This window comes from Pseudopodoces humilis, chromosome 5 (genome assembly GCF_049639895.1).
Source record: "Pseudopodoces humilis isolate 2021_Gansu_Grassland_sample_001 chromosome 5, ASM4963989v1, whole genome shotgun sequence".
Lineage (NCBI taxonomy): Eukaryota > Metazoa > Chordata > Aves > Passeriformes > Paridae > Pseudopodoces > Pseudopodoces humilis.
Window position 1 is genome coordinate 41342890 of NC_142204.1, and position 26763 is coordinate 41369652.

Genomic DNA, 26763 nt, shown 5'->3' on the forward strand with positions numbered 1-26763 from the left:
GTTCCATTTGGGTTGTCATTCAGGTAAGAAGAGTAAGTTTCCAAGGCTGTCTGAAAAAAAACAGGTGCTCGTTAGACAGCACAGGTTCCTGGGAGCAGTGTTTCTGATAAGCTTGAGAGGAGCTCAGCCCAGGTGCTGTTCATCAAGGCCAAGGCCTGACAACATTTCTGAGATCATAGTGTGGCCTGAGGAGGGGCAAGGAGGAAGAATGCACTACCACAAACCACCCCACAGCTGAAGGTGATCTGTTTTACTCCACAGAGTGGCAGTGTGATCCCTGTGCCTATAAACAGAGAGATAAAATTTATATTTATATATATTTATATTTATTATATATAAATTATATAGTAAAATTCCAGTTATAAAAATAAAAAGTTTAAAAGTGCTGAGAGAATCCAGCCCTGAAGAAAAGAGGGAGATCTACACACAGCCCCTTCTTCATGTTTCCCTCCTATCAATTGTGTACTTTCTGTCTCCCGCTTTAAATGTGTGGTGTCCCTCACTTGAAAGCTGCTCCTGTTCTCCTCAGGCAGGCAGGAGCTCTGCCCTTATCACTGGGATGGATTTGTTTAATGCCAGAAAAATGATGCAATCCTACCTATTTATTTTTGATTCTGGCTTGCTGAGACCCAGTGTTTTGGGGTACATAATGGCTGCAGCACAGCATCCCAGAAATATCATCTCTGCCAATCGCTGCTGCAGTGTTTGTGTGTGTCTATAAACCAAAGCTTCTCATGGGCTTTTCTGATTTGTGGGGAATGTGTCCATACACGTTCAAATTCTGGAATGTGGCATCCAGTTCGTATGCTAGCCACGTTTCAGGATCTCTTAACTGCTTTGCAAAAGGAAGTAAAACTGGCTTTGTTTCCACATACTCTTCACAGCTAAATTCAGCAGAAATGTATGAGGGCAGGAGGAGGAAAGACAGAGCACCAGCCACCTTAATTTAGAGATGCTGGCAAAAAACCCCTGAGTATTATTAGGAAGTAGCATATGCTCCAACTTGCTTTCCATCACACCTTCTCCTCTTAATCATCTCTTCCCTCTCTTCCCAGAGAGAGCCCCAGTGCTTGAACTCCTCATGTTTTTCCCTGACTTGTTCTGTCCAAACATGGGCAGCACACCTTGCACAGAAACCGGCTTTAAGAAACAACATCTTTATTCTGCCATCTGGGAGGCTTGGCACTTGGAAGCAAAGGCAGTGATGTCAGGCAGCAGTCATATTTGGTCCCTGTGCAGCAGTGGATTTTGAATTGTCTATATAGAGATAGGGAAGCACAATATGTGGTTTCCAGACCTGGAAAAAAAGAGGCACAGGAAATTAAGGCACAGAGTGAGCTGTGAGAGAGGGAAGATCCAAGTTCTCTGGCTTCTTTTTCTGTGCCATAATTGCAATGTCCTTTCTCAAGTAAGGGGCAGTGTGGTGAGTTTTCTTCCAGCACATTTTACTTCCATTATGACAAAGCACTGGTATGCCATATCCACCAAAATTTAGCTCAAGGAGAGGTAAACATCCCTGAGACTACATCCAGAAATAGGCGTATAATAGTAATTTGAGGGTGGTGTGAAATGATACTTTGACAGAGTGCCGGGCTATGGGAGGAAAAGTCATGCAGCCAAGACTGACAAATATAATCAGTATTCACTGGCTCAGCTGTTATGAGATCAGATTTGGAGGACTTCTGCAGGTTGGTGAGCTCTAGAGATTTGAACCTCTTATAATGAACTGGAGTAGCACAAAGCAGGCAAACCATGGCTGAAGCTCTCTGGCATGGAATTAAATATTTATTTTTCATAATGGAAGAGTTAATTTGAAAGCTTTCAGCAGGAAATTCTGCTTTTCAAAGCTTAGTAAGAGCCACCTTGTTGCAGATGAAAAGCAGAATTTCATCCCGAAATTTTTTGAATGGCAGCTCAGCTAGATGTGGCTGTGATAGCAGCATTTGGCCCTTGCCAGCAAGGAACCCAAAGCCAGCCACCAGAGCAAATGATAATACGGTAATGTAGAAGAATTTTCATTGTTCCATAGTGTTAGTAAAATCTTTCTGATAACTCCACACATACGTTGAGGAGGAGACCATTTTAGATTCACATCTGCCTTCCGGAGAAATCCTCAGGAATTATGCCATCAAAAGGAACAAGTAATGCGAATACATAGGGAGTATGGGATCAAAGGGGGTCAAAGTGGCTTCAGGAAGCAAACATCACACTTGAGTGGCTTCAGGTCCTTGAGGTTATATCTACAAGAGAATTAAAATAATAATAATAATAAATGCAGTTGATGCTCTTGCATGAGCACTTTGACTCCTCAGAAAATGTTTGAGAAACCATTGTGCATCACAGTATAAACTATACTTTTATATCACAATATAAATGATACAAAGCTACAGACAAAGTGGAAAGTTGGCACAGTCTACTGGAAATTGGCTAACGGGCAGGAAACAAAGGGTGGCAGTAAAAAGCTGAAAGGAGATTAATTGGTGAATGCTGCAGGGAGCAGTGTTGGGACCCACTTTTTATTATTTACATATGAATTACATGGAGAGTGGTACTGAAAGATCTCATCATTTGCCAGGAAAAGCTACACTGGGTAACACTGCACATAAAAGGGACAATACAATTAAGAAAGGGCTTAATTTATTGAGGTAGCTGGGCTGATCAATAGTGCAGATGAGTGAACGCAGGCTGTTGTTTAGTTAGAATTCCCTCGAGGCCGGCTGCTGAGGAGCACCTCAGGTGGCTGCAGGCTCACATGTCACTCTGTTGTGAGTGGTTTTCCAGCCACAGGGACTCGCGTTGGCTACCTCTTAAAAACAAACCTGGCAAACGAGGCACAGCGCCTTCTCAGGGCTGCTGCAGTCCTTTGCAACAGCCAAAGGCAGGGTCTGTCCAGTGGGTAGATCTGTTTGAAATGTAAATAAAAAACAGCCCATCTGTTTGTTCGTTGCTTGCCCAGAGCAGTTTTCTCAGTGCTCTTGACTGCATGTAGGTAATATGTAATATGAGAAACAAATACCTTCATTGAAGAATTTGACAAACTGCATAATGCGTGTTCAGAAAGACGTGTATGACTGTGGGCTCTAGTAGTGTGTATCCACTGTTACCTCTCAGCAGATCTGTAAGTACTAGTCATGTTAACTAGTATTCTCCTATCTGTAGGATATAAGGGTAACCCAGTGCTTATTGCTGTGGCTTCCTGGCTAGTTTTGCTGCTGAGGTACTTCTACTTGTTCCGTATAGCTTTTACATTTTCTGGTTGCTAACATCAAGTTCAGCTAGTTAACAGGTCAGCTGCTTTACATCAATAAGACAGCAACAGATTGGAGAAGTATGGTGACAAACCTGGCTCCTTCCAGGGCTGCCCTGACACTCCAGAGAGATTAATTTAAAGAGTAGGAAACTCACTTTTCCCCCCAGAAGGGGCTGGTAAGCTGGAGGGAGGGCTCTCAGGACAGCATAGGAAGCTGAGGACACCAGTTCTGTGGGGCACTCTCAGGACAGATGTCTGGCTGAGCAATTGACAAGGAAAAGACTGAAGATTTAAGATGGCATTGTTAGGAAATTTGTCAAGGGTGCTGCACCAGTTAAGGAAACCTCTATACTGCCAGTCATTTTCTGACCAGCTGTCACCTGGAGGAGGGCTCTTCAATGCTGCTTTATAGTGTGAGCAGCTTTGCACAAACCTGTGTCACAGACAGAACTTTCCTTAAACCTCACTCTTTACTTTACTGAAATGCAGCTACAGGAAGGAGGCAGTCATTGGGAAGGTTTAGTCTGGAATTTAAAAAAACAAAGCAACATAGTAATTTTCATTGCAATCGTTGAGCTGCTTTTGGTCACATAAGATTTAATGGGCTATGTGATTCATTGCTGTTGCAGGCACTTAGGTAATTCCCTGGATGTCTCCTCATGCTTCTAAACTGTGGTGTATCATACTCTGTCACATTTTTTGTACAATGTAGAGTGTGCTATGGGTGCTGCACAGCGTGGGATGTGTGTGGAGTGGGTGTTCAGTGAGCCCTGCTGGGCTCAGCTTCTGTTCCGTGTGGTGCTTCCCAGCCTGTGTGTCTCCAGGAGCTCTGCTGTCGCACTGCTCCAAGTCCAGCTGAAGGCACAGGGTGCTACTGCAAGAGACCCTCCATGACCCAAACAAAGGTGCTGGCAGAAAAATGAAGGGTTAGGAGCTGATTACTTTCTGCACCTGGACAAGGCAATCTGTGAACATAACCTGACCCTGCAATGGATTGGACAGCTCTAACTCTTTTTTGTCGGCAACATATTAGGGGCACCTACAGCTGTATTTAAGAAATGCAAAGCAAGACACAAAGAAAGGACTTTAAGGCAACTGGAAGGCAGAGAAAACTGCATTTCATTGGATGTTTTGTTACATGCCCAACTGGTCCTTATATGCAACAATTTTATGTCAGTTGCCCCAAGCTTGTCTCCTGTAACTTTGGCAGTCTCTTTTCCTGGCCTAAGACCTCATTGTCCTCTCCATCTCTTTTGGCATCTAGTTTCTTCTCAACATATTCCTTTCTGCTGGAGGAGCCCAGTTCACAAAGCTTGTCATTTTAGGAAGTACCCTTCTTCTTAGATTGCACAATAAATCAGTGAATGTATTTTTTTTCCTGTTCCCCTAAAACAAAACATATTCTTGGTAGAGTGATCTCTTCTTGATGTTGCTCTTGAGTTTTGATCCATCAACTGGCTGCAGGTAGCTTTGAAAAGTTTCTCATGCATCCCAGTGCTGCTCTTCAGTCAGACAAAATGGTTCTTTTCAGGAGGATTCCAATCAGTGATGTATGATTTTGCTTTCCTGCCTTCTTCCCCATCGAAGCTGCAGAAATGGCTCCTGTGCTGTAATGTGTCTTTTGCCTCAGTTGGGATGTGCTTTTCCCAGCACAGATCTTTGAAGCTTGGTTAGCCCTACCAGAGCCTTAGTGCTGAGTGCATCCCTGAGCATTAACTCTGATGCTTTCTCAAGTACTTGCTGGTCCCCAAGAGATCTGACCAGAACATGTGCTGTATATTGATGGTTGTGTTGGCCGACTTACTGTCCACACCCCAGTGATTTCTGAGTTGCAACTGTGGGCTGTTAAAGCTGAACTAAGTTCTGGGACACAGGGACTATGACAGCTACTGATTTCTGTACAAAAAGCTTGAGATGAGAGCTGTGCTGCATATATGGGTCTTTTCTATATTCCCACTCAAGTCTGAATAAGCAGATATGCTCTAATGAAGGGAGTATCTTGCCTTGAATTTAATCCTCTCCCAAGTCCTTATTCAGCTGCTACCTTAGATAATGAAGTGAAGGTTACATTTTACACTTGTGCTTTTGAGTGAAAGGCGAACTGGTAAGGATTAGCAGTGAAAAATTTTAAATTTTTTTTTTTCCTCTTGTACTGGTTGAAGTCCCATAAAAGCATAATTACATTAAAAGGTCCAAGCATTTTATATGCACTGCCTGCTTCATGGCTCCTAAGGGGAGAGTGCACCATGAGGCAGAATAAAACAGCTCATATTTTCTTGTTATGCCAAGTGCTTGTCCTGACTAACTGCTGTTAGCAGAGTCCAGGACTGGAGTAGGGTTCATGATTAGGTGCACCGTTTCTGAATTTCAGTATAGGTGATCCTTCCCTCCTGACTGCCTTGCCGTGGTTGTTACAGTTCTTTCAAACTGTGGTTGTTGCTGTGGTAATTAAAGTGCTCTGTGGGTGCTTCCTAATGGCTCCCCATCACAACCTGGGAATTGTGGGCATTTCTCAGCTGGAGTGCAGCATATGCTGGAAGGGGAGTTACACCAAACTGAAGGCTTACTTTAAAACACTTTCTATGGCCTTTGCTTGCATTCTGGCTCAGCTGTTGGCTTTGTAGCGACCCCCACCGTGGCTGCCTCTGCCACTCTCAGCCTCTCTGGGAAGAGGATGGTGGAAGTTGTTTTAAAAGGCAGGGTGTTAAGAGGTGCCAGCAGTGATCAGCCTGACTAGGGCTGCAGACAGATGAGTTGAAGTCAATGGGTATTTTAATAGTACAAATAAGCTTCATCTCTGTGCAGATCCTGAATTCGTCTGTAGCTACTGAAAGCCTTACAGATAAATGTGACTGAGCAGTTTTTCTGCATTTCATGGAACCACTCACTTGCTCAGGCAAAACTCTTGAGTGCAGCAGCTGCCTCAGGTTTAGAAAAGTGAATGCAATGCTGGCTGTCACACAGGCATTTCCAAACATGCAATCTGGCAGACTTAAATGGATCTGGACAAATAGTGAAAACAATTATTTGTGAATATTTTATTAGAAAATATCAAAAATTCATCAAATAAATTATTCAGCTTCCATATGACTAGTCCTGCCAATGATAGGGAGGAGCCTCATGCACTGAAGCCAGGCTGCCGGGTGGGGGAGGCTTCAAGTGCTTCTGGCATCAGGCAGTGCCGTGCCTTAGAGCCTGGTTTCGGAACGCTTGCATCCATCCTGTCTGGGGTTAGCACCTGAGCCACACGGAGCTGCAGCAGGAGGGGTTGCTGTGTGGAGGGCTGAATTGGAGACAGACTCCACCAGTGCCATGGGAGGTTATTTCAGTGCCCTGGTTGAACCTGATAAACTCACAGCCAAACTCAGCAATGTTTCACAAACAGGTGTGACAGTTGCCTCCTTCGTGAATGTCTCTTGTTTTTTTTTATTTTAGGTGCGAGTCTATGACCTCCTGCAGTATGAGCATGGGCCAGATGATGTTCTGATCCTAGCTACTGATGGACTCTGGGATGTGCTGTTAAATGAAGAAGTGGCAGAAGCTGTCACTAACTTTCTACCAAACTGTGACCCTGATGATCCCCACAGGTTCGTGCTCATCCCTGATTTTCCAACTTCTCCATAGAAGAACACTTTCTGGTAACATATTTTTGTAGAAAGTATGATATGAATAACATTTGGTAAATATGCAACACTTACAAGAGAACATTTTTATAGGTTGGATGGAGCCTCTACAGCAAATGTGAGCAGTTGGAGCAGGGGCTCTGTTAGAACTCAAAAATGCCCGCCTTCAAAGGAATAGGTGTGGGATCACAGTATCTTGGGATGGGATCCATTTTGTTTGCTGTATGAGGTCCTGTGAAAACTGTAGGAGACTGGGAAGAACATGGCAACAAGTCCTTCCTCTGGACAATCCCTTAACACTAAAGATGGTTTCTCAGGACATCCTCAACATCTCCCTCTCTCACTCTGTGTGTTTATAAATACTGCACACTGTGGTTCCCACTTATTCCTAGTCATGGTGTGACCTTTAAACCCACCTTCCATAGAGGATGCTCAGTGCTACCAGCTGCAGGACAGGTGTGGTGACAAAATAGGTGGAAAGTCTGACTTCTATTTCATTTAATTAGATCCTGCTTCATTTCACCATTTTAATCCATCTCATGCGCTTCATTTTTCTATCTTTATCACTTCTTAGATTATCAGTTTCTGTCCTTAAAACATGCTATCATGCAAACAAACAAGTTCCCAAACAACCATCTAGAGGCTGTCTACCTTGAGTGAGTCCATAGGTTTGTCTGCTACTGAGTTCAGTGTCACTGTGAATTAAAACATCATGCAGGGGATTGGAAGTCTCTTGCTTGTAAATGGGACTGTGAAAGTGGAAAGAGCTTTATTTGTTCTTAGGGACTGTTCAGGAAGGAAAGTGTATGTTGCTGGTGAATTTAGGTCCATCTCCCACTGTGTTCTGCCCTCACCCTGGGCTGAGAGCGGGGAAGAGAGATTTTACACATCCCCAGCTGATCTATGTGAAGTGGAGTTTCAGAAATAGCTGAGACCCATCTCAAAATGCTTGCTGTTCCACATATTTCTAGGTGGCCATCTTCACAGGGTCAGCCCTGTTCATCAACAAACAAGATAACTGGGTATGGATACCTAGACAGTGACTTGGATTTTAAAGAGAGAACACCTTCAAAATAACTCAACAACAGTATTTTCTTGTCCTGACACAAATACAGAATGCAGAAAGAGGTTTTGCTGCAATCATTGAGAGAAGGGATGATTGATGATTATCATGAAGCTGCAACTACAATATTTTGACTTTGCCCATCTCCTTATGCCAAAGATAAGATGTGGTATGAATGGCAGTCTCAGGCCATCTCTAATTCAGCAAGATATCTCTGGGAGGAGATCAGACAGGATCAGCTAAGGGCACTTCCAGGGCATCTGGCAGTTTGCTATGCAGACATGCCATTAATTCAAGGTAGGAGGAGATGACCCATCCAGCCGACTTTCAGTTATTCCCTAACACCTTTCAGAAATGCCAAGGTGCTTTTGTTCTCATTCCTGCACTCTTGAGATTCTTTGAAAGGCACCTGATAACATGCAATACCTCTGTCCTGCTCTGTCTCCATTCTCATCTTGTAATTGGGAAATGTTGCTCCTGCCTTCCACCCTCACCAGTCCCATCTGTTGTAAATGCAGTCAGAGTGTGTTGTGTCTGTCTTGTTCCTTTTGGTCTTTACTAAGCTGATGGTGATGGCCACCATGATTGCTGCAGTAGGAAGCAGGATTCCTCAAGCTTTTTGACTTGTTAGGTGAGTAATTTTTCATCCATTATAGAACACTCAGAGTAATGAGAGACACTAAAGGAAAATTGTATTTTCTTTGTTTTGATTAGTTTTTCTCATACTGGTTTAGTAATTGTGCAGAATTAGTCACTGTTTGTGCCAACGTGAATACCACACATTACAGAGCTGAGCTTCCTGTTTATAACTTAGAACAAACACATTTATTGGTGTTTGACCTACTGGTCTTTGAATGGGCCTCTGAATTGTAAACAGATTTGTTCTTTTCAGCAACTTTTTGCCAGATCGTTTAGAGGCTTACAAATAGTGATGGTAAGACATTTCTCATGCCAGCATGCAAAAGGTAATCAGAGCAGTCCCTGATATAGTTTACAATGATATTTATGAAAATTGCCTTTGTGGAATTGCTCTTGCTGCTTGGCTGTAAAGAATATTTAAAGGTTTTAAAGTACTGTGTGAGAGGTTCTGTGTAATTATTTCACAGTGCTCTAAATGAGGTATAACTAATGAATTTACAGTAGCATTCCAGCTCAAGCTGTGGTGCTGCATTCATTCCTCTCACTAGTCAGTGACAGAAAAATCTCCTTTGCCATATTATAAATGTTATGTTTAAAGGAAATGTTATCCCAGAAAATGTCAGGTCCTGTGATGGGTGCAGTGACACAATCTGTGGTGAGGTGATCAGCTGAAAATGTAATATCTCTAGGGATGTAGAAAACTTGTCAGAATGTAAGAGACTTGCACCCTGGGTTTGGCAATGCTGTCGTCTTCAGGGGAACCAACCTGTGGAGCAGCCCCTGGATTCACCTGACCCAATAGCCTACTTATTCCCTGGCAGCAGTATATTAGAAAAGAAAAGAGAGAGATAAAAAAAAAAAAAAACAACTAGAGAGGATTTTAGAGCTACAGAGTACTTATCTGTTACATAATTAGCTCCTTGTGGGAACAATATCCCTCCCATTTGAATTAGAAGTCACTTTATAGCCTGATGGGTAAGAGCTTACAGCCCTCAGCAATGGTCTTGGGACTCTCTCGTGGTGATATTTACTGTATTTGTTGCCCACATAAAAAACATCTCCGAATTCTGTCAAACACAGCATGTGCCTGGACGTCTCCAAGTGCAGGGAGAGCAAAGTCCTCAGGTCTCTCTTCATCCAGCCATGCAGGCACAGCCTCAGGGGATTTGGGAACAGACTTGCTTAGAGAACAGTTCCTTTGTGAGGGCTATGATGGAGTGAAGAGGCTGGGATGGAGCTGGATTTCTTAGCCAGCTCATTTCTTATGGGTACTGTGGCAGACAAACATATGTTTGTAGGGGCTCCTAGCAAAGGACAGGTGGCAGGGCCACTGCTGCTGTCCATACATCAGCCCTTTAAAGAGGTATGACTGCCAACTTCCTTCAGCTGCATGTATGCATGTTTACCCCCTGACCTTGGGAATCTTCTATTTCTCATCCTTCCTTTTGTAATTTCTTGTCTTCTCATTTTCCCCCTCATCCTCACTAGGGATTTATGAGGATGCTGAGGAGCTCCTCCACCTCTGCTGGGTGTGAGGAGATAAGAAGCTGCTCAGACAGCAGCATGATTCCCCCACTGTCACCATTTCTCCTTCAGTACTTTCATTGATCAATACAGAAAGCTTTGGCATAAGAAAAAACCTCCTTGTATTTATTCTTAAAATACAAAAGTTGTATTTCAGCAAGGCTATTCATTAGGAGGAAGTGGATACTTTCAAACTACTTCAGCAGTTCTCTAATGCTGTCTCAATAGCTGAATCCCAATTTCACAGCACTGGAGAATAAAACATTCAGTAATGGACTGCTGCTGCTATTCATCTCCAGGTACAAGAGACTCACCCTATCTCTTCTGGTGCCAAGTTGAACAGCATTGCTTCAATTCAGCTCTGCACAGGAGAGGAATACGTTACTTCACTACTGCCTTCACCTGCTCCTTTTTCTTTGCTTCATTATGCTGATTTTCTTGAGTATTTCACAGTTTGTCTACAAGAGAATTTCTTGTTTATTAAAATTCCTTTTTTTTTTATCTTCCCCTCTCCAAACATTCAGCAGCAAAAGCCATGTACAGTCAAAAGCAATACTCATTCCTTTGTACTCCTTAGATGTGGAGAGTCCTTGTTAATTAGAAAAAGCAGGAAGGCAAAGTTTTCTTGCAGAATGATGGGCGTTTCTTTCATAAATTCTGACAATAGCTGAGAAATCCTTGGGAAATAATGTTCTTGCCAAAATTCACTTAGCATCAGACACGCTGTGAATAAATACTTCAGTTCCTTGCTTGCCACGTGGAGTCCTTTTGTTCCTTAGTCCTGCATCTGATTTGAGAACTGAGGAGTTCATGTCTGTATGTTTGGGTTTTTTCCCCTTAGAAAACATGATTTCGTGTTGCATTAGGACAGTAAGGGCGGTGCTTCTTGTTACATCCTGATGTTCTAGCTCGAGGTTGTGGCACAGACTGATCTCAGAACATGTAGACAGTGCATGTGTATATGCAAGTTTGTGTGTTAGATTTCACATCTTTGGGCTCTTACTGCTAAAGTAAATCATTTGTCAAAACTGGTGCAGCCTGGAAATTTTATCACCCAGTACCATTAGGAACAGTGAGTGCATTGCAACTGTACAACATTACTTGAATTTGGCATCAAATTTTTTGAGTAGTCAAGTATTGGTTCATTTGCGTTGAAGAAATCTTTCTAGTAGAGCAAATATCTCTACTCTTGATTCAGTGAGTTAAAGGCATCAGAACTCTAGGCACAGAACATAACTGGAGATTTTTTCCTTCTTTTATCCGCAGAGACTGAATAAAGTTTCTATGATAGAAATTGCAACTTAATAAGGAATTCTATGGTGAAAAGTTCTAAGGTTAGAAGAGTCCTGGATAACTGATAAACCTAAATACACACACAGTGCTTCTGAACAACAGAGATACTGTTCTTTCCCTTTCTACAAATGAGATCTGGGCAGATAATTTCTGTTCAAGGATCCTCCCTAGAAAAAGGGGTATTGAAATGCACACCCTTCTTGTCCTTTCTGGTTTTGGAAACACAGAGAACTTTAGTTCTGGAGGCCTGTGTGTGTGGCTTCGTAGAGCCCAGCATCATGCTGAAGGTTGATGCTTACATTTTTAATAAAGACCATGCAGATTGGTGTTTTTTCCATTATCAGTATTTTAACTGTTCAGTTAATTTTAATTATCAAATCATAGAAAAGCTTTCCTCCACCCAATGGAATTTAAAACCTCTTGGCCAGGTGTTGGGCTGATGAAGGAAAACATATGACAGTAACTGTTCACCCATAATGAGATTTCTTTCAGAGGCAACTTTTAAGTGAGTACACAGATGTGTTGATGTAATAACAGAAGGTAAATCAGTAAGGGAAAACATGACAGCACACTGTCTGTGTTTTGGACTCTGACACCCTTCTGCCCCCAAGCAGCATGTGGTAGTTTTTCAAGACAGAAAAACAACTCCCGTAAATCCAATGCCACTCAGCCTAGCACAGGCTGGGAGTTTTGAAGAAACATGAAACTTGGTATTTCACTAAATGAAGCACTTGACCACTCACATTCATGCGTTGTTCACTGAACTCATAAATGTGAAAGAACTGTGGGACTCTGTTAATCTGATCACATTAACTGTAAGTTTCCTTTTACAGTTTTAGAATAAATAGTTTTAAAAGTTGTTCCTAAGGTCAAGAAAAACAGACAAGTTAGTCTTAAAGTGAAATTTGCATTTTATTTTTTATGCTCTATTATTTGCTATCAAATTACTTTCTTTGTTACAGTTCATTTCTGAAATAGTTGAGCCATGTTTACCTTCAGGTATGCCAGTGAACAAGTGTGTAGTTTTCAACAAGTAGTGTTATTTCGGGTCCTCTATTTTTCAGACTCCTACTAGAAAACCAATTTGTTAAGGCAAATATAATATTTGTGTTTAATATTTTTCTGAAGATCGGTGAAGCCAGGCACTTAGAATGGCCAGTGACTTTTGATCAGGTGGTGTCTGTCAAATAGCTTTACGTTCTTATTCAGGAACTGTCCCTGAACTGGAAGGAGTTGCTTTGTGCATATGCCATGGTTTGTGTTTCTCCTGCCTGCTTCTAAAACACTGGGAAGCATGTCTTGGTAGGTCACAACATTAAATCTGGCAGGCAGCAGGCTGTCAAAACCCCACTTTTCCCATGGAGACAACCCTCCTCAAAACTGTGCCTTTTCCACAGGTACACGCTGGCGGCGCAGGACCTGGTGATGCGAGCCAGGGGAGTGCTGAAGGACCGGGGCTGGCGGATATCCAACGACAGGCTGGGCTCTGGAGACGACATCTCTGTCTACGTCATCCCTTTGATACACGGCAACAAACAGTCGTGAGAGGAGCACCAGGAGTGGTTACAGGATGGCGATCTTTGTGGGAAGGGCCTGTAAGAGACAATAGGTTTTTGGTGGTCTGACCAGGACAGTTCCAATTGATGTAATCTAGTCAAAACTAATGCTGGAGGGGTATTTTTCTGCCCAAGAGGTAGGGCTCTGCACATATACTGTATATGATTAAAGATAACCCTTAAGACTCCAATTTCCCTGCAGAAATGGTTTTGGTGCTTAACAGGAATGGGATTTAAATGCTGCTAGCATATTATGGATTCTGTCATCCCTCTAGGTGGGGTGGGGAATTAATTTTTTTCTCAGTTTACCATGTAGCTTGGAAGAGCCATTTCAGTTGTGAAAGTAGGTGTCAGAAGCCAAGGAGGCTCCTGAAATCTACCCCCAAATATTCAGAAGGGGACTTGGGTCACATCTCATTTAAGAATATAGATATACATATATGAGACTCAAGAGTTTTCTTCTTTCAGAAAGTTGTATTCATGACTTATCTATGGACAACTTCAAACTTACGTAATCCTTTGAACCCCTATTTTCCTCTCTTGTCTCTTCTTCAGTAGACTATACCTCCTGTATTTTAGTAGGAAAACTGAAATGGGTTTCAGTGTGACTATGCCTGTTTACTGCAGCTAAAACAGTCACCTGCAAAGTTGTCCAGGAGAAATAGGTCACAGTCCTGTATGGCAGAATTCATCCTGGTGTGAGGAGTTAGTTGTCAAGATTTCTTGTTGTGTGGATACCATGATTATACAGAGCATGCAAACTCAGCTTTATGTGATGTTTACCTGGATGCCATGGTTTCTTTGGGATCAGAGATTTACATTCATTGAATGGTTCTGCCTGCTTTATCCTGTTGAAAGGATCTCTGACCATAAAATTCTCCCATTAGTTGAGATTTAGTAAATTTGTTTGGGCTCATGAGTGTATTTTCAGTTGGACTTCTACTTGAAGGAGTGGTATTGTTCTCATTAGCAATTTGGATACCCAGATAGTGATCTATTTCAAAGATGGTTCAGTTCTTCCTGCCTCATTTATTTTTACGTCACCTGCTTGACTTCAGTGATCACAAAGGGACAGCTTCAAACTTTGTCCTCTTGGCATTGAGAATTGTACTCAAGGATCACAAGATGACTGTAATAGATACAAGCCCTTGGCTTGCTTCAGCAGCTGTTTTCTTAGCAGCGATAAATCAATTTAAATAAAGAAAATTTGTGTAAAACACTATTGTCATGAAAGCAGTAGTCCAGGAGAAAAACAAGTGAGCAAGTCTGCAGTGTAACCTGGCTGCTTAGTCCATGCAGGTAGGTCTCTTACTTCATTGTCAGTTCAAGAGAAAACAAAATCAGAAAGATCTAGCATGCAGGAAGGAGGTATATTGGCTGGGGAGCCAACATCCACCTCATTTGTGTCCAGACCACATTGGTGTGGAGCTGTTCATCTGGTTTGTACTTCTTCAATAAGAAAAAAGACAGGGAGCTGACATCATTGTAGGGCACTGACTAGGAAGCTCACAAACGTTGTGTGAAGAGAAAGAGATGCTGTGCCCTTTGCAGACTTTCTCCCGAACAGGTGTGGCCCCGAGCTTGCCGGTTCTGTAATTTATGATGTGCTGTGTAAACACGGCACAGCCTGAGTGCGGTGCAGCTGCCCAGATGCTGGATTTGACTGCATCCAGAAATAGTTTGGTGGATTTAAACTACTCTTGCTCCAAATCTCTAGACCCAGAAAAGTTTCAGGATGAAAGCAGGCAATGTGGAGAGTGGAACAGCTCAAACATTGCAACAAGCTGCGTGATTTTAGCCTGGAAACTGTTCCATGAGTTCCCTAGTGCCTCATGTGATAAAGCTGTACAAAATGTGGACGTTTTATATTCTAGAGCTTCAGTATAAATCAATGGCATATCTGATTACGTATTTTCATGCTTTCTTTCCTTATTTTTTTTTTTCTCTTTACCTCCTTTTCTATGTGCATCTGGGTGAAAAGAGAGGCTTGGAGTCTAGAATATTTTTCACATGGCCCTTCACATGTTTTAAAGTTTAAGCAAGAGATCCTCTCTTGCACTATTCTTTTTTTTTTGGCCTAATAAACTTGTAAACATGCTTTTCATGCTCTATGTAACTCCTGTTGTCTCTTTGCAAATGCAGTTGTGTAGCAATTCAGATCCTCTTTGACAAAAAAATTAGTGATGGCAAATCTGGTGAAATCATCTGAACAGCAAAGATGCTGGTGCTTGCTGGTGCCAACTACAAGCCCAAGTCAAATATTTCAGTGCTCGTGCACTGTTGGTCTTCATTTGGTAGCATGGTGTCAACACACATACCAGTCACTATAAAACCACTGAGTGCAATGTGGTGGAAGTAGATTTCCAGTGCAGCATTTGCCAAAATTTGAAAGCGAAACTTCAAGGCACCTTCTCATTCAAGGGTGTTTTTAAATGTACCCCTGAAGAGATGGGTTAGCAGACTGCATGGCTTGGTGGGAGCAAAGTGGCAGGTTGCTTTCTCAGCATGATCTGTTGGGCTGGTGAATCAGCCTGCACATTGTTTGTTGTTCATCTGAGGCATTGCCATCAGTCAGGAGTTTCTTTGCAGCAGCTGGGCCCAGGTTGAGTTAGGTTCAGTCAGCCCCTCTCCCAGAAAGGGCAGAAATACAGTTTCAACAATTAGTATCAATTAGCATCAATTAATGAATTCTGAGAACTTTAATAAAATGTTTTATACTCAGATTTATGTGACTGAAACTGTTCTGTGATGCTTTTTGCTTTGCTTTTTCGTGAAGTATTTGTTCCACATTTAGGTGCTTGCCTCTCTGGAGTGTCTGGCACATCTCTGATTCATGCATTAGTACTTGGGCTTTCACTTTTACCTGCTTTCAGTAGGAAATTCTTGCACACCTGGGGTTGTGCTCTGCTTCAGGGCATGGTATAAATACATATACACACCTAAGGCTCACACAAACAGCAGGCAGGAGTCATTTATTGGGAAGATATTATGTGAAAAGCAAGAATAATTAAAAACACTTCCAACTCCCTTTAAAGGCTGAATGACTTTGCACTGCACAGCATTACAAAACACTGGTGGCAGGGAGGATTCCTTGGTGCACGGTGCCATTTTTCAGATGGGTGCAGGATAGGTACTGCCATGTTCAGACTTGCAGCTGCACTAGGGCTCAGTGAAGCTCCTGAGTTAGGAGCAGACATCTTGTGTCCTCAAACTGGAGCAAGTTAGGCACCAAGTCCAAATTTTAGATGCCTGGCATGTCATCTTAGTTACTGCCTAATGCCAGCAGTGCTCTGGCTTTTGCCGGTCAAGTTTCCTTAGTATCCAAAACTGCTACAGCCTCAGCAGCAGGGAGCCTCAGCCCTGAGTTGGATCTGTGTTCATATTGCTATTGCACGCAGTATCCTTTGTATCCCAGTGCACAGGCACTGCTTGGAAAGTTGGGAAAATTCTTGTCCTTCCTTGGATAATGGCACGGAAAGGCGCCAGTAGAGGAGTTCCAGTGAACTGCAGTGTAACACTGTCTTCTTTTCTAGAAACTCAAAACCAAGAGGCTTTTACCATTCTCCCAGAAATATTGTTGCAGAAAGTAGAACAGCCACTTCAGATATTTTTCTCTTGCACTACAACCTAAAATTTTCTTTATTTAAGTTGATGAAGAAGGTGGTTAGAAATTTAATTTACACCTGATTATGTAAGGCACACAACCATCTTTTGGTGCATTAAGACAATAATGCTTCCTTCATGAACACAAAAGTGTATTGTCTGAGAGGGTTGCTGTTCAGTGGCCTCACACTGGAGAGAGAATTTTTTTAATAAATTCTAAAAAACAGGGCTAACAGGCTAAAGGAAAAGTGGTCAGAATCTGCTGTTTATAGTGGATTTCCATTTGCAGTTACTTCTACATTGAAATATGACAACACATTGTTTGTGAGGTACTGTCAACTGTCCCTCCAGGATGTTTCTGAGGAGCTGCTCTTGATTTTTGGGCAGATTTTGGCTCTGAACTTCTGCTAGGTTTTTAAAGAACACTACATGCTTCGAGCAAATCTGCTGTGTTTCTTCCAGCCTTGGTGTTTTCCTTTTATTTTACATTTTATGTACTAATACTTTTAGCAATTTTCTATCAAACATGAGTGGCAAACTGTGTGGAACTGTTTTTCCTCCCAGACATTTTAGGTATGTAAGTAGTTTTCCTCCATGTGTCTTAGATGAAGACTCAGTGATGTGGCTGTCATAGAGAGAGTGACCAAACGATGCTGTAACTGTGCTGCTGTATTTCTACCTGTGATGTACTTGAAGGATGCCTTTCTCCACCTCTCCACCTCCATGCTCATTTTTTTTTTTTTATTCCATTGCTGTTGGTATTCTTTCATAGGTGTCTAATTCTGATTTTTTTAATACCTGCCACATTTATCTTTCCTTCAAGGGGCACTTCATCTTAATATCTTGAGATCTGTACAACTGTCTAGGGTTTATATGTCCTGGAGAAAGGAGGACCTGCTGGAGGAAGATGTTTTGGACCAATGTACTTCTGCTTTGTGACTGTGAAATGTTAATCTTTTTGTAACCTAAGAACAAAAAATGTTTAGTAAAGGGATATATTTTGTGTTTTTTGAAACTTTTCAGTGCAATGAACAAAAGAGGAGGATACTGAAGAAGTGTATGTGCAAAGTTTTAAAATAAAATTTTAAATTATATATTATATAATCCATCTGGATGTATAATCATTTTTTATTCTGCGTTTGTCATGAACATTCCCTGAGTCTCCTTATGTGTATTACTAATTGTGCAGTGTGGACAAGTAGCACACTCTGCTTTACAAGGGAACTGATGATTCACTGACAAAAGGTCTGATTCTTAAGCTAGTGAAGTAAATTCCTTTGAGGTGCATTAGTGGATGGGTTGATCCAGAAGAGTTCAGGTGCAGGGTAGCTGTGAGAGCTTTGTGCTGCCGTGAGATCATGATTCATCACGCAGACTGCCAGTTGCCATGTTCTGACTCAGTGAAGAGCTATGCAAAGTGATCCAGGACCAGTCTCTGAGACATTGGATGTAATTTTGGAAATGACAATACAGTTGGAGTAAGTCTTCCCTCATCCTCAGTTCCTTAGGAATCACTGTCTTCTGAATTCTGCTCTGAGTTTGTGTTTGAGTAAGGGTGAATTCACAGGTTCCACTGAAGTAAGCTCTCACGGTTATTTAGTAACCAGAGGTGCTTTTGCAGCTCCTGAAGGTGCAGGAACCGACACCGGCCTTGCCCTGTAGCAGCGCAGCTATGGACAGTGCCCACCTCAGCTGCCAGCAGGAGAACGCGAGCTGGGCATGTATCTACTCATTAGGTTTTGAAATACTGCATTGCAGCACAAGTGGTTCTCCTGCTTCCTATTTCGCCTCATGCTTAGTAAAAAAGCACAAAAAACATCTGTCCTAGTGCTACTGCGGTTTTTAAAGTGCTGCACCTGCCCGTTGTATCCACTGAGCACAATGGAGAACACAGAGAGAGGCAATGTGTTGCTTTCTTTCACTCTTGCTTCACTACTCTCCCCTTAAGTCCTACAGTTTATTACTGCAGTGCGACCTCAGTGTCAAGTTTAAAATTGCTGTGCAAATACTTCAGCACAGCTTTGCCTGGCTTGCTGGTGTCAGCTGAATAATAAGTGTTGGTAGCATGCAGTGACAGGGAACTGTTGCACACTGGCTGAACCTAAAGGACCTTATTCCACATCATCCTTTGCATTTCCTATGCCCTAAATTCTATAAGGTTGTAGATCAAGTAAGGCTTCTTATTTTCAATTTTTTTAGGTGATCCATAAAACTCCTAAAATTTGGACATCAGCTTCTGTAATTCCTGTAGGCAGTAAGATAGTGCTTTGCCAAACAATCCATTCATGTATCCTAGTGAATGTGCCCAGTTAACTAAAGTGACATAAGGGAACAATCCCAGTAATTTATTGTATTTTGTACAGTTTCTGTAAAACTGAGGCCTGAAATTTTGTCTTCTTAATGTATCCTGGTAGAGCAATGTACTTTCACAGTGGGTTGACTTCTTTATACTTTCACACAGTGGCTTTTACTGATTCCAGAGTTTCTCTCATGCTTTTCAGGAAGGCTTATATAAATCAAGGTTTTTGCACATCCTGTTCTTGTTAGGAGGAAGGATGAAGGTTTTTAAAAAAAAATCCTCCACTCTGAAAAACAAAGGATGCCATAACTTTTTGGGGATGTTAAAATAATTTCAGGGGAAATGGTGTTTTGAGGGTGAAATTGTTACAGAGGAGTTTGGTGAAGGTAGACAAAATGTGTCTACAGGTAGAAAAAGAGATTCTTAATAATTTAAGAGTAATTAATCATAAATTTGAAGCTGTAGCAATAGTCCATGACACTCTGCCACAAAATGTTAAGGGGAGAGGGAGGTAGCTGCAGCAGACAAAATAATTAGATCTTTACTGTAGCAAATTTAAGACTGATTATTTAGATGTGTAGAAAAGTAAGATCTCTGAGCCTTCATGAATTTGAGGCCACCCAATAATAGAATTAAATTATTTTTCTCATGTGTTTTAGTGCATAATTTTTTGGCCTCTTAAGGAGTCAAAGTATCCCTCATCTTGACCACAAGCATTTATTCCCTTCAGTGACAGAAATCAATCCCTCACAGTGTTCCTCTGTCAAGACAGCACACAAACAGCTGTAATGGTTTGGTGTTTTCCATGAGCTTCTCGGCCATCCCTGGATTTACAAGTCTGTTGGTTGGGTGTTCTGCTTGTCTGTGGTAATTCAAGAACTTTCCCAACAGACAATTCCAACAGAGCATCTTCCAGGTTTATTTATGCAGTGGGGGTAGTGTTTTTCCTTCTTTTCCTCTCCTTACTGTGCCCCTCTCAGATTTAAAACATTTTGGAGTAGTTAACTGCTGTTTGAGATGAGACACTGAGTGCCTGGCCACTCCTCCCACCACTTGCTTCCTGCAGGTGCTGACAGCGAGAGCATCTCCAGCAATGCAGGAATGCTGGTAGATAAAGAGAAGACTCAAAGAAGGGGAAATGGTTTCTTCATTATCCTAACATTGCTCATTACCTCTAAATTAAAACTAACATGCCTGTAATATTTTAATTCTCCATTTTGAAAGGGGAAACTTTAATGGTTTTTAAGTTGGTTTTAGAAGGCTCAACTTTTTGCACCATTGTTGCCCAGGTTTTTTGGCTCAGTTATTTTCCAGGAAAACTACTCCTCCTTAGCAAATTAAGGGCTGTCTGGGAAAACCAAAGGTTGTCACACAAGCTCAGACAGAGCATTTAGCTTCTCCTATGATAGTCATTGTGTATTTCTGTAAGTGCTACAACTTTTTGGAGACTAAGCAAAGAAACCTGAAATTTTGCAATTTTTGCTTTAAAAAGGTAAGACTTAAGGATATGGAAATTCTGCAAGATATCTATGAGTAAAACTACAAGGAAAGATCCTGCTTTCCCATGAGAGTTGCTGTGGAAGACAAATGACTAGGGAGTCACTTCATGAAATAGCATGAATTGTTCCTAAATAGAGACCATTTCTCTGCCCAGTATAATATCCAATAAAGCTCAAGGATATAAAAGCTGACAGCCCTGCAGTCATTTCAGTCTGTTCAGAATTTAGATTGACCCTGCCCATCCAGATCTCTTAAATGTGTATTGGTTTAATTTTTAATCCTGCAGCCCTTTGTGGCAGATGTGGGCTGAGGCAGCTGTTCCAGGGAACAGTGCAGTATCACAGCACATACTGGGATGGGCAAGAGCAGACAGGGAGAAGCCAAACCCAGTTGCAGTTATCCAGGATCTAGAAGCAGACAAACCAGTTATTTAAAGATGGAATTGCCAAAGAATGTACAAAGAGCAGGGGATTCCTGCAGCCATGAGCTGTTTAGGCCTTAATTCTGAAAAATCCTCTCATCCCCATGTTGTGCCTGTTTACTTTCATTCCTGGGTTGGTACCACAGTTAATTGCACCAAATGTCTTATTTCTTACCATCCACCAGCTTTCCCTAGAGCTTTGTCTGCCAAATGTCAACTGCATCTCATCTAGCTGAGATCAAGGTACTCCACGAACAAGCTCCTAATACAAAATTCTTATGCTGCATTTTCTGAGGATTGTGTTCACTATGCTCCCAATTAAAAAAATAAATTTACTTTGCTGGTCTTTGCGCCCCCTCTTAAAGCTTGTTTTTTGTCAGCACTCACGCAATTGAATTTCACATCTGGGAATTTAGAATATATTAAAATATCTGGAACATCATTCTTACTCCTTCTCTGCTTGAGCACCAGCATAGGAGTTTAAATGAAACAGACAAGAATCAATACACAACTTTCAAACTCAGTTTCATGTCCAGACATATAAGTACTCTGTGAATGGGAAAAATACAAAACACAATGCTGAGATAGTAAATCTTACTGTGGTTATATTTTTGTAAGAAAGGTGTTTTAGGGAATATCTGTTTACTGCCAAAAAAATAAAAAAATAAAAAAAATATTGTTCTATAAAATTACCCAGTCATTCTTTTCTGCTACTGCTCCTGTAAGATTTTCCTGGTGCTGGCTTCATTAGGAAAGTTAGTAGCCAGGGACCTGAGTACTCAGTCAATTAGAAAATGGGGATATTTTCCTTTTCCTTCCTTTTCCTTTTCCTTTTCCTTTCCTCCTAGGAGCTGAATGCTTCTATTTGCACACACCCAAAACAAGGCTCAAGAGTATGAACACCAACCCCTGTAAACCTCTCAGTAGAGTCACTGCTGCACTCAGGAAAATGGAAAACAGAACAACTTATCTCTTTCTGCTCTGGAAACAGGCAAAGAGAGAAAAGCATGGTTTTGCCTGCAGTCAAGAACCAGCACAGCTGCTGCACTTCAGGTCACGGGCTGCCTCACAAATAGAGCTTGGCAGAGAGACTTGAGGTTTTGGGGGTCTCCTCCTTGTTGTACTGGGCTATAGTTGGCACTTAACAATGTTGGTTGTTGTCTTGCAACAGCTGAGGTGGATTGTGTTGCTTTTCACCAATCTGGTGTTGCTCTTAAAAACAAATATGCTGAGGTTTCTGGAGAAATAGTTATTGGTTTTTTGAATGCATCTAGGGCCACAGTGTGATGATTGCCCACCAGCCTCCCCAGACACTCTCCCCTTGCCCTCCCCAGTAACATAACGTGCTGTGTGCAACGAGCTGCTTGCTCCCAAGGAGGTGATTCATTTCCAAGAGGCATATTTGTAGGAGAAAAATGCTTTGAGGGTGTTGCTGTGGCTCTGTGTGACCTGCATTGGGGATGAAGTAGAAACCTCAACACTGCAGACATACCCAGGGTCATGTTCACAGTGGGGGAAGGATGCGAGCACAGCACAAGCAGCTCTGTTGCTTCATGTGAAAATAAACTCTAATAGCAATTAAGGGAAAGGAGTAGGAAATTAATAAGGCAGTAAAGATTTTTCAAAATTGGTCACAAACCATTGGTTTATCCCTTGAAAAGCTTAGTTGACAAGGATTCTCTCATCCCTTTGTCCCCCTATCTCTTTCAATAATCATCCTTCTTCATGCAAATATAGATGGAAAGGGGGGAACAGTGAAAGGTTAAAATGGAAGCAGGCTATCTTTCATCGACATGGTAATTTCGCTCCTTGGCTCAATGCCAAGCGCTTACTGCAGCCACTAGCTGCCATTCCAACATGAGTGAAAGGATCTTTAATAAGAGTGTAAATAAAAGCCAGGCTGAGAAATGAGTTTTCCATCCCAGCAATCACTGGCCTAACCTCGGCTGTAAATAGTCTCTCAGAGCAGCACAGATGGAGTACCAGCACCTGGGGATCAAGGCAATCTCTGCACAGTGCAATTTAAACAGCTGGGTACAATTGAAACACGAATTAGCAGGGATAGACGGAGGGATTCCATTTCGTGTGCTAGGTAAAAACAAATAATTCAGTCCTTTTTCCCCTTTTTAAAAAAAGGTGGTGTATGGGGGGAGAACTTTTGACATGATCTTGTGGGAGGTGCTCATTGCTGCAGCTGTTAGATTAATTTAACCATGAGAATTTCCCACAAGGCGCTGTAAAAACAGGGCTCTAATTTATGATCATTGATTTAACAGCTCGAAAGTGATTTATCTGACCTCAGTAAAGATAGCGAGGACACCAGAAGAATGATCGGTCATTCTGGGCTTTGTGTGGCTGTGATTGGCCTTATTAATTTAGAGCAGAAGGTCTCTTTCAATGTCTTATTGAGACAGTCAAAGGCAGTTGGCAACTGAACCATTTTAAATACTTTTTTTTTAAGCATTAATAATGCTGCTAAGAACTAAGGATTTATTCCACATGGAAAAGATTCTCATTAGTTAAGAAATGGTAAGGCTTCATTTAGAACTGTGCAGAAACAGACGCCTGGTCTTGGATTTGCAAGTTGTTTTTTCTTAAGTAATTTTTTTTTTCTGTTGTTGGGAAGCTAAAGCACACTGTGAAATGGAATTGTTAAGCATAACAGTAAATAAGAAATAGCTTTGCAAGAGATAAAAGAGCTTGGCACAAGGGATTGCTGGCTCTTGCTCTTTTTAAGGGTAGATTTCAGAAACACCTAAACGCTTCCTATCTTTTACTATTTTTATCATTCAGTCCTTTTTATGGAGTTATAGAGTGTATCTGCTGACAAGTAAATATATCTAGGTTTTATTTCAGAAGAATATGCTTTCATTTAAAATGGGTATAGTGTCCAGTACTGAAATGTCACAACTGAGTGATAGAATTTCTTCGTACAAATAAGAAGAGGAAGGATGAAAGGCAAAGGGAAAGGTGACTACTCTCTCTCCAGAAATAACAACTGTTTTTAAGGGAAGCGTGAAATGAAATTCAGGTGCTTTAAAAGTTTACTTGAACAAGAACATTTGAATACAGAATAAAGTGTGTTTGCACAAGTGTGTACACCTGCACAGCAATCACACAGGAGGTGTGTGATTAGGAGTGCTAACCAGGAAAACGGGCTGGAAACAGTCCTTACAAATTTCTCTTACCACCTGGACTGACGTGTGGTGGGGTTAAATGTCACTGATTTGTACAGCTCTGCATTTCATCCGCCACTGGATTATGCCCAGCTTTAAAGCACATCTACAAAGATCTCAGTAGTGGTTTTCTAAAGGTGAGAGACACAAATGCTGCAGGTTGGGATTTCATCCATGGGGGATGAATGCTTACAGTCATTTTGCTGTCCCAGTGACATGCTATCTGACCTGAAACCAAGATAGTCCACTTAATCTCCATAGAACAGGGGAAAAACCAGAAAACAATATTTCAGCCCTTCAAAATATGCAATAATAACAGTAATTTTAAGATGTGGAAAGACTAGGACAATAAAATAAATTATGATGTATGTAAAGCTGCCACAAAAATCTCACACATTGTCAAGAGATTGAAGAATACATGCACAAACAGCTATAAATCTCACTAAAAGGTTTGAGGGATCAATGGTACCCATAAAATCAACCCTCAAATCCCATGCAAATAAAATAAAGCTGAAGACCGTGTGGAGACCTGAAGAATACAGAAAGTTTTATATTAGCCTGAGCCCCTTCTTCCCATCTTCTTGTGTTGCCATCAATCTTGTGTTGTTCCCTATAGTACCCTATAGAGACTTAAGGAGAATTTTATAAATTATGTGCAGTATTACTTTGCCTAAATTCAAATCTACAGTGAAAAAATAATTAATCAATGAGTATCACACTAAAATGTTTCCTCACACTTTTTTTTACCAGTGACAAAAGTCTCCTAAAAAATAAAATAAACCTTCAGAGTACGGACCTGCATCTTTGTTCATCCCTAAATAATGCTATGTATTTCTTCCCACTAAAATGGATAGGTCCAAATTTGCTTCTGGAAAATTACAAATAACCACCCTCAACAGCACAGACATCACAAACACTTTGGAAGAAATGACTGCCTCTTAGCAAATGGTTTGTCTTTTTTTCCCCTATCCCTTAATTTACCACAGACTTATTCTAACCCTTGACACGATGGCACACATAGATGTAAATGAATGTTACAGGTTAGTTTAAAAGCACAATTATTTTTCATCACAAAAGAACCTAAAAGACAGTCTCTTTTAGGGGCTATAGTCCACATGACATCCTGGAGTACTGTTCATCTCAGACTTCTAGTTTAACACTCTTAAGGAAGACTTAATTGGCATTTCAGGGTCTGAACTATTATGTGACTTGTTTACTGCTGAAGCACCAGCAGTACAGGAGTAGAATCTAGAATATACAGATTCACTTGGGTTGTTCTTTTTCGTTGGTTAAGAAAAAAACCCTCAGTTACCGTGTTCATAAAAATATTCCTGCTTAACAAGAGACAGACAATGTGAGAGGACAACAGAACCTTTGAAAAAAAATGCTAATAACTGATGAGCCCTACAAGGTGCTCTTTTACACATTGTCCTCCTTCATTTCTTTGAAATTTTAAGAACCATTTTCGTGAAAAGGTGTCTTTAATTACTGCAAGAGCGATCTGCAAATGTGCTCTAGTGCCCATGTGTTTACCATTAAGACACAGAAAGAGACATTCCCTTCCTTTGATGCTTCTTGACCTCCCCAGCTCTGGATCAACCCACTCCCACTCCTCCTTATGGTCCCGACAACAAAGACCAGAAGCAGACTTCTCTTGGAAAACACTAGAAGGAAATCACTGACTGCCCAAGGCTATGATTAAAGCCACTCTTGTATAGTTGTATACAAAACCAACAAAAACTGGTGTTGCGAGTCTCTTGCAAGTACCTACAAGTAAAGAAAGGACACTGCTTGGGGGTTTGCTGGGCTCGGATTATGTGGCATGACCAGGAAAAACCTGGAAGCTTATGCTTATGCACTCCTGCCTCAGGACTGCACAGCACAAGCAGAACAGGCTTCAGGAGCACCACACATTTCACAGCTACGTATTCTGCCCACAGAAATGCATAACCCACGCGTGAGAATTAAAATCACGAGCTAGAAGCACTGTGCGTGGTGACCTGTGGAGGACTAGGGGCAGGAGTAAGGCTTGGAGCGAGGGAGCAGGGCAGGCAAATGCCACCGTGGGACAGCAGCCACCAGCACAGGCAAATGCCACCGTGGGACAGCAGCCACCAGCACAGCAGGCAGAGCACTGGCAGCCACAGAAACTCACATCTGCCTGGGACAGCAGGTTGGGGGTACGCCATATTCGCTTCAGTGCTAAGAAAATTGCTGGAAAGCTCATGGAGCTGAATTAGTATAGCGGGGCGGGGGGGGAGGTATTTGTTTACCTTTGCAGAAGTTTTAACATTACTTGAGATCTCCTGGAGAAAGGATCAGGCCCAGTAACTTCCATCCTGATTTGCTATTCAAAAAAAGGCTATTAATTATCAGTCAGGTGTAGAGCATATTGCTCATAAATGCAGAGGTAAGAGAAAGCCTCCAAGTAGAGTTTTAAAGCTGCAGGAAAATCCTTTGTAAAGCTGAATTTTTGCTCCCACACTGGCAACTTTGTTGCTGTCCATAGACCTATGAGAGAAGGGGTCGCCAGGAGCTTTGCTAGAGAAAATATAGATCATCAGTTGCTTGTGTGCAAATGCATCATGCTGCAGTACCAAACTGGCTGGGGATTAGCAAAGTGAGGGTTTTGAGATCAAAGATGTATGATCAGCCTTGCTTATCTTTATGTTAAAGGTGCTGACTCCACCTCATATTCAAAGCTATTACTGACAGGTGTAGAAGTGGTACAGAATATATGTGAGAGTTATGCATAAAAACAGTCTTGTATATGAGAAGAAGGAAATGGAATGTATTTGTGTAACAGAAAAATGCTG

The 26763-nt window shown here is 41.6% G+C and overlaps 2 protein-coding genes across 5 annotated transcripts in view; one reads left to right on the plus strand and one right to left on the minus strand.

Moving 5' to 3' along the window:
• Window positions 1-12937, plus strand: part of PPM1H (protein phosphatase, Mg2+/Mn2+ dependent 1H) — a 122859-nt gene extending 109922 nt beyond the window's left edge. The window contains exons 9-10 of the mRNA XM_005519313.3: window positions 6686-6837; window positions 12790-12937. Coding sequence (XP_005519370.1) covers window positions 6686-6837; window positions 12790-12937 — 300 coding nt within the window. The remainder of the gene's footprint in view (window positions 1-6685; window positions 6838-12789) is intronic.
• Window positions 12321-26763, minus strand: part of MON2 (MON2 regulator of endosome-to-Golgi trafficking) — a 105699-nt gene continuing 91256 nt past the window's right edge. For 3 of the 4 annotated variants that reach the window (XM_088055155.1, XM_088055154.1, XM_088055157.1), the window contains 2 exons: window positions 26221-26294; window positions 12898-12985 (listed from right to left, as the gene is read on the minus strand). In XM_088055155.1, the coding sequence (XP_087911281.1) occupies window positions 12898-12985; window positions 26221-26294 (162 nt within the window). Of the gene's footprint in view, window positions 12986-26220; window positions 26295-26763 lie in introns of all 4 variants that reach the window. The other variant, XM_088055156.1, reaches the window with a different exon arrangement.